We start from the raw sequence: 8,119 nt of genomic DNA on the forward strand, positions 1-8,119 counted from the left end.
CTTGTACTTGCCAGGCAAGCACTTAGACTTCTGAGCTATCTCCCCAGTCATGTCCCTCATTCTTTTGATTTATCTCCTTATTTAATATTTCCCTGGCACATGAGAAGTTTCAGATTGACTGTGTACTTACCCTTTTAGACCTGAATCAGCTGTTCATTTTTGTGGAAGATGTATTTGTACACAGCTGGGTTCAGAATGTTTATTGCTATTGGAGTTTCATTGCTTCAAGTCCTTTTCATTGGATAGTCCTAGGGAACAAATGCATGCATCTGTAAGTTTGTTAAACAATTATCTGCCAGATGTGTGGCGGTCAGGCCAGGAAGGGTGAGAAGAGCAGTGGGAGCTGGGTGGTGCACCCACAGTCCCCATTGCCTGTTTCTCTAGTGTCTCAGTTACTCTTCTCTCATTGCTGGGACAGATACCTGACACTCACAATGAAGGAAGGAAAGATTTATTTAACTCACAGGTAATGGAAGTTTTAGTCCAAACTCAGCTGGTTTCAAGGCAGAGTGCAGCAGTTCATGGCAGGGGCAAAGAGAAAGAGCAGATGAGAGGAGTAGTGGCAACAACAGCAACAGAGGGCAAGGCTGTCTCCTTTACTCTGCATTCAGGCTATATACCCCAAGCTGGGTGTAGCACTCACTCCCATAATCCCAGCAGTACTAAAACCCATAATCCTAGCCTTGATCATGAATTAATCTCAAACTCTAGAAGTACCCACCCCATGACTTCATGAGGCTTTGCAAAGACAACTAAATACAAATTATAGAACATCTAACTATCTGCATAGATGAAAAGCCGTGACTTCTTGTGAAAATACCCTATTTTTTTTTTTTTTTTGAGACAGGGTCTTGCTATGTAGTTCAAGCCAGCCTTGAACTCACTATGTAGCCTGGGCTGGCTTCAGATTCACAGCAATCCTCCTGCCTCAGCCTCCCGAGTGCTGGGGTTACAGGCATGCTGGGGCACCAATTCCAATGTAACATTTTGGGTTCTTTTCGTATTTCTGTGTTTGTAACATCTAAAAAAGTAGAGAACTGCTTGACTGTCATCCTTAATGTAAATGTACTTATTGATTTGCTCAGTTTTCTTTCCATGGTGTATTATTTTCACTTTTAAAAATATTTTTTGTTAGTACATATAAAAGATGGGGTTTGTACACATAAAAGACGTCGTATTTTCATACATGCATGTAACATAATTTATCCTCTGTTATCTTCCCTTGCACTTGTGTCTTCCTTCTCCCATATTCCTTTTGTCTAATAATAGTCTCCCTTCTGCTTTCATGTTGTTTTCTCGTTATTGTTTAGATCCTACATATTAGGGAGGCCTTGCCACATTTGTATTTCTGAGTTAGTCATTTTTCTTATTCCATAATGTAAGCATCTTCCCAGTGCCTCCTGCTCTCCACCCACTTTGTAGCCTGTGTTCAGTTGCTGCATCCTATACAGAACTTCCATCATCTTCCTGCTGAGAAAGGGAAAGAAAGGACAAGTCCAGTAGGACTTACTGACATAGAATTTTAATAGTGAATAACAAACAGGAGTGTACGTAACAAACTTACACATGCTTTGACTCTTAAGCATTATGGAGAACAATGGTGTACAATTGCAAATGCAGTCGCAATCAAGAGTAGTGGTCAATTCCATCTCCAGTCACTCAACAGCTAAGTGTTTTAAGTGTCTACTATCTGTATACATAACAATCCTCTAGGACATGAATATGTTAATTTTTAGTGAGTTGTAGAAATTAATTTATCCAATGAATTTGGAATGCCTACTAAGTCACTAGCATTGTGCATAATAGGTAGTGACCTGGGTATGTTCTCTGTTCTCAAAAGTCCCATAGTCTGATGGGAGATTTTATGATGTTCTGGCATGATAAGAAGGCTAAAATGTATAATGTTTTTTTTTTTTCTTTTAAATTTTTATTTATTTATGTGTGTGTGTGTGTGTGTCCAGCTCAGCCCACCAGGGGGCGGGCTGGCTGGCATGTGGTGCTGGGGGATTGAACCACAGTTCCTGTGCTTTGCTAAGCTTGTTCTAAGTAGGTGCTTTAGACCACTGAGCCATCTCACCAGCCCCAATGTATAATGTTAAAATATATAATGTATAATCCTAAATTGGAGGACTAGGCATGGAGGCTGAGAAAGTGAAGAGATTGTACGTATGAAGGCATGAAGGTAGATGGGTTGTGCTCTAGTAATGGCTTTGACATCTCTTGTCTGTAGACAAAACAACATCAAAGGATTGACCATTATCCACTAAACATAATGAATGTGACAGGGCTCCTTCTGGTAAGTTTCATTTCACGTATTTAGTATTCAGTGTGCTGAATATTATGGAGTAGGGAAGTGGTGACACAGCTCTTCTTGGGAATGTTTTACAGCGTAAGCAGAGAACTGCACGCAGATACTGTAAAGCAATAAATAAGAGGGAAGTGACCTTAGAGAGGTGATAGCAGGGTGAAAGGTAGGGTGGGGAGACCAGGAAATTGTGGACCATAGACTAGAGCAGGAGCCAGTGGACTCTTCCTGTTAAGGGCCAGATTGTAAATACTTTCAACTTTATGGGGTGTACAGGTGTTTTGACACTACATAAGTCCATGAGTTTAGTTCTGTTTCAGTGTTTATGAAAACAGACACCAGGTTGTCAGCTCTAGAGTACTGATTTCTGGAGCAGAACTTTGCTCTTTTCATTTGTTTATATGGTTATTTTATTCTCTGTTCTAGCTCATGTCCTAGAGGATTGTTATGTGTATATATAGAAGACACTTAGATATTTAGCTGTTGAGTGACTAGAAATGGAATTGACCACTGCTCTTGATTGGGACTGTGCATTTGTGATTGTGCACCATTGTTTTCCATAAGTAAGCCAAACTGTGGGACCTATAAAATTCACTGTCTTACCACATTCACATTCAGTTTCTAGTTAAATAATTCAGAATTTTTTGGTCTTTATTTAGATGAGTATTTTTAAAATCAGAAAAGATTTTGTGCCAGTGAAGCCTTGCTAATAAGCTTCTGATCACTGCCAAAGCAATAGCCAGGCAGTTATTAATAAGCTACATTAAGGGCTAAAGATGAATGTGCTTTGGAAATTTACTTCATTATTAGTAGCATGTTTTTATGTCAGCCTTGGAGGCAGAAGGAGGGCACAAGAAGAATAAGAAGTATTTTCCTTGTTACTGCCTCTTCCAGACTTACTGAACTCTTTTTGAGTTTTGTTTGAGAAGTACATTTCCCCTTTGCCTCCCCAGGCAATGACTTCGACAGTTCAGGGACAAGAGGCAGTAAATATCGAGGTCCTATTTGCTTGATGCACTGTGGTGAAATGGCCCAGAGAAGTTTTTTGTTGTTTGTATGTATGTATTTATTTATGTATTTGGTGCATGGTCTCCCTACACAGTTGGACTCATAGTGATCCTCCTGTTTCAGCCTCTCAGCACTGGAATTATAGGCGTGTGCTGCCACACCTGGCTTCGTTGGCCCACAGGACACACCTGGGGCTCCAGGGCTGGCATGGCATGTGGTACTGGAATCGAACCCAGGTCATTTTGCTTGCTAGGCAGGATCTTAGACTGCCAAGTTATTTTCCCAGCTGGACCCAGGACAATTGTGTAATCATAGGATTGGCCTTTATGGGAATCATTATCTGAGATTAAAATAGCTGTCAACTCTGATCTTCATTCAGAATAGATGATGGTTTCTTTGTGGAGTACTAGCTTAGCGGTTCTGAAGAGAGTAGAGACAGACACCATGATTTTGACTGGGTTGAGTGAGGCTTCCATTTCATCACAGTTGTCCACTTACAGTGTCCCTTCTGTATTTTTTGTCCTTCCTAGCTCCCCAGGTATTCATTACTCGCATGTATTGTACTTAGTTTGTTTGAAACATAATTGTGCCTGTTTATGCCTGTGCATCCTTAAAGGGCATCGTCTCCTGAAGAGATCTCTCTTTTTTCTAAACTGAATACTTTCCAGTATTCAGGGAAGGAAGGAACTGATTTGTCTTTTCTTTTTGTATTTATTTTTTATTTTTAATGTATTTGGTACAGGGTCTCAGTACGCAGCTTGGGCTTATAATGATCTTTCTGTTTTCAGCCCCCTTAGCTCTGGGATTACAGATGTGCACCACCATGCCCATCTGGGTGGCCAGCTGGGTGTGCCTGCAGGCAGGGCAGGATCAAACCTGGTCTCTGTGCTTGCCTAAGCAGGTGCTTAGTCAGCTGAGCTGTCTCCCTGGCACTCTGATCTGTCTTTTCTAATTGATAAGACATTTGTCTTGATGTATGAACTGGTGATGCGTTCTTATCCTCTGGCATGCTGTATTTTAACCTTTGTATTTCACTTAAGATATGTTGGTTTTGGTCTGATTAGTTCCTTTTTTCTTTTTTCTCTTTAAGATTTGGAGCTACTTTCCATCCATGATTTTATCAACTTTCATCGAATATAGTCAGTGCAGATAAATAAAATAGTATGTTTTTGTGTTTACAGTGGGATCATGAAACCCGGCCTCAATGCCATTCTTGGGCCCACTGGTTCCGGCAAATCTTCGTGAGTATAACAGAAAAAACAAATAAGCCTTTTCTGTGCAGTTTCAGTGCTTTTTTTGAAAATAACTTCTACAGGCTAGGTACATAGCTCAGTGGTTAAGTGCTTGTGTAGCATGCAGAAAGCCCTGGGTTCAATTTTCAGCATCACAAAAAATTCACTTAAAAAGCCCTTGCTGTGAGCACATTTTGGGTGAGCATTTGCTGTGCTTGTTTTCTCTGGTCCTAGGGGCCGTGGCTGATGTGCACTTGAGCCGGGTTCTCGTTTTGTTTCAAGGACCAGGAAGTCTGATTAGCATGGTTTTACTAATAGGACATGACAAAGTGATTGGCGTGGTGCTGGTGAGCCTTTTAGAAACCATGGGCCCAAACTACAGCTCAAAACCCACTTATTTATTGCAAAGTGCCAATGCAGCAGTTAAATCTGCTTAGCTTTTTTTTTTTTTTTTTGGTAGAAAAGCTCAACTCTACATTCACATCTTTTGTCTTAAAGAAAAAGCATCTGGCTATATTATGAGCTCCTGAGGAGAGGAAACAAAAGGATAATGCTAAAAGTGGGGAGATAGGACAGAAGGTAAGGCTGAGGGTGTGAGTTTTAGATAAAGGAGTAATTTGCCTGGGTTGGGACCTCCAAAGTCAGATGGTAGAGTCATTTGAGATGTCTGCTGGATATGCCAATGAAACTTAATTTTAATGACTTGATTTTCTAATTAGAGCAGAATTTAGATTCAATATGGTTAAAAAGTATGACCTGCGTTGGATGGAAATCCCCTACAAAATATATGTACTTTTATAGATTGTTAGATATCTTAGCTGCACGGAAAGATCCACACGGATTATCTGGAGACGTTTTGGTAAATGGAGCACCTCAGCCCGCCAATTTCAAATGTAATTCAGGTTATGTGGTACAAGTAAGTATCAACAGTTTCTTTGCTTCTATAAGGGTAAGTATATTGGCTTGTAGCTTAGTGCGCTTCTAGATGATTACATGATATGCGCATAGAAGCAGCTTCCTTTATACCAGCTTCCCCTGCTGTCCTGTTATGTCCAGGGTGATGTTAAATGGAAAGGCAGAGATGGTGTGGAATATGACCCTCGCAGGTAGTGACATTAATTCCAACTGTTACATCCTTTTCAAAAGATACCACTGTTGTCCTTTTCTGCCTTTCTTTTACCTTCATCCTTCCCCTGGCTTAGAGAGATGTCCTTGGCAAATCCCTACACAGCCATCTGTTAGTAGTATTAGCTAGGATCTCCTTGGGTATGCAGGTTGGGAGTGGAAATGTGTCCCTTAGGAATCTGCAGGCATCTGTACATGGAGTCACTGCAATCTGTGGACTCAAGATCACCATTAACTAGAACTTTATCAGGGGCTTGGTATTTTCATGGAATGAACACCTATACTAGAGTGATGGTCTTAGAAGAGATTTGATATGCCTCAGTAAAATGCTGTTTTTTCTTAAGGATGATGTCGTGATGGGCACGCTAACAGTGAGAGAAAATTTACAGTTCTCAGCAGCTCTTCGGCTTCCAACAACCATGAAGAATCATGAAAAAAATGAAAGGATTAATGTGGTCATTAAAGAGTTAGGTCTGGATAAAGTGGCAGATTCCAAGGTAATGTGAAAAAAAGCTTAGTGTCATAGCCAGGAAATAGGAACTTCTCGAGGCAGGTAATAAAACCTCACTCACAAAGCTTGTAGAATGTGTGCGCTGAAAATGGTTGTTTTCCGTAATGATGCAAAAAATGACAAGTTACTGCATAATACGAAGGTAGAAATTAAATTGGAAAGCCAGTCTCCACAGAGGGTCAATCCTGGGGCTGGAGTCTAAGCTAGATGGGTGTACTCATGTGGCCATTTCCCCCTTGTGTGGTCATGCTCTGTTGGCACCTCCGCACTAACTCTTCTTTCTGTTTCTATGTTCTCACGGTTAGCTATTCTCCCTCTCTTCCTGCAGGAACTTTGTTTCATCATGGCTTTTTTGAGATATATTTCTAGAACCAATGATCTGAAGAATCCAAATGGTCCTAGAGTTCTTGTTCTGTATACTTATTTCATGTTCTGTATATTGTACTATAATTTGGCTCCCAAAATTATATTTAGTTGTATTAAAATTTCATTTGTGTAGTGCTCAAGTTATTTTTTCTATAGACTTTCTTTTGTTACTTTTTGTTTCCTATCCTTTTCCTCTGTTGCCTTCCCCCACTTTTCTGCTGACGTTAAATTTCTAGACTCCTAAACGCAGGGTGTCTTTTAGGTTTTAATGATACAGATGTGGGCAAGTAAGAGGACAAAATGACTCCATGTAGGGGTGATGGTGCAGGATCAAGAAGAGAGGATGAGAGGAATGAGTGAACGTGAAAATTTTGCTTAGTAGACACGTGGGGCTTTGGGTGGAAAGTTCTAAACTTTGAGTTACTGAGCTCGTAATGGCCATAGTTAGCCCTTGCAGCATCCCCTCCTGAAGGCCCTGGAAAACAGGGCTTCTACCAGCCACTGCTTCCCATGATGCTTGCTGACACTTTTAAGTAAACCAATGTTTTCTGCTGAATTTTGTTTGGAGGAGTAGCTCCAGCATTCACCATTCATTACCTATTTTTCCTTTTTGAGTGATAAGAGTTTGGTTTGGCATTATTTGCTTGAGTTCTTCTTTCCAATAAGGTACATTCTTTTATTGCATTAACCTTTTTCTTATTTGCAGTGCTGGCAAAATGCAATGGGATCCTTACACATGCTAGGCAAACGCTGTGCTGGTGAGCTTTAAGTGAGCTGTACCACCTACCTGCCCTGTGCTTGCTTTACTAGCTGTTTGCTTGGATTCCCAGGGAAAATATAGCACCAGATTTTGAGTTCTTAGAATTTGTAATTAATAGAAATAATTTTAAAAGTTTTAGCTGTAATTGACTTTTAAGTATAACAAATGGAATCGATTATTAAGATACAATTATGTATCTTAGTATGATTGCTAATATTGTTTCTCTCAATTTTCAGTTGCTAATATCTTATAATTGCTATAGTTCTTTTTTACTGAAGTAGTTTTTAAAAAGGTATACAATATTTCATCCTGAATACATGTTATACTTTGCTGCAAATAAAAACGTGAGGCTGAGGATGTACCTCCGGGGTAAAATACTGGCTTAGCATGTGTAAAACCCTAGGTTCTGTTTCTAGCACCAAAACAAAAAGCAGAAAAATAAATAAGTGGAAAAAATAGCAAAACACTGCTTTACTACATTACTATTATCAATTAAGATGAACAACATCTTCACCATCAGTTATGTGAAACCATATTCAATGACATTTCCCATATTATCTGCAAATATCTTTTGTGATTTTGTTAATATGGCAATGGGGAGCTCTTGATTATTATTTCTCTGGAGACTTTGTAACCCAGTCCATCTTCCAGCCACCATAAAGCCTTTCTGTACCACTTACCATACAGTGAAGATGAGTGGTTAACAAAATTCAGCCAGGTACCCTGTGGAACGTCCTGCCTTCTGGATTTATCTGAAAGGATGAATCAGGAATTATAGGGGCTAGGGAGATAGCTCAGCAGCATAAGCATCT

The 8,119-nt window shown here is 39.9% G+C and overlaps 1 protein-coding gene across 1 annotated transcript in view; it reads left to right on the top strand.

Annotated features, from left to right (window-relative positions):
• The window catches only part of Abcg2 (ATP binding cassette subfamily G member 2 (Junior blood group)), a 196,771-nt gene that overhangs the window by 132,110 nt on the left and 56,542 nt on the right, over nt 1-8,119 (top strand). The window contains exons 3-5 of the mRNA XM_023706841.1: nt 4,495-4,554; nt 5,347-5,461; nt 6,015-6,167. Coding sequence (XP_023562609.1) covers nt 4,495-4,554; nt 5,347-5,461; nt 6,015-6,167 — 328 coding nt within the window. The remainder of the gene's footprint in view (nt 1-4,494; nt 4,555-5,346; nt 5,462-6,014; nt 6,168-8,119) is intronic.

This window comes from Octodon degus, unplaced genomic scaffold (assembly GCF_000260255.1).
Source record: "Octodon degus isolate 3935 unplaced genomic scaffold, OctDeg1.0 scaffold00272, whole genome shotgun sequence".
Classification (NCBI taxonomy): domain Eukaryota; kingdom Metazoa; phylum Chordata; class Mammalia; order Rodentia; family Octodontidae; genus Octodon; species Octodon degus.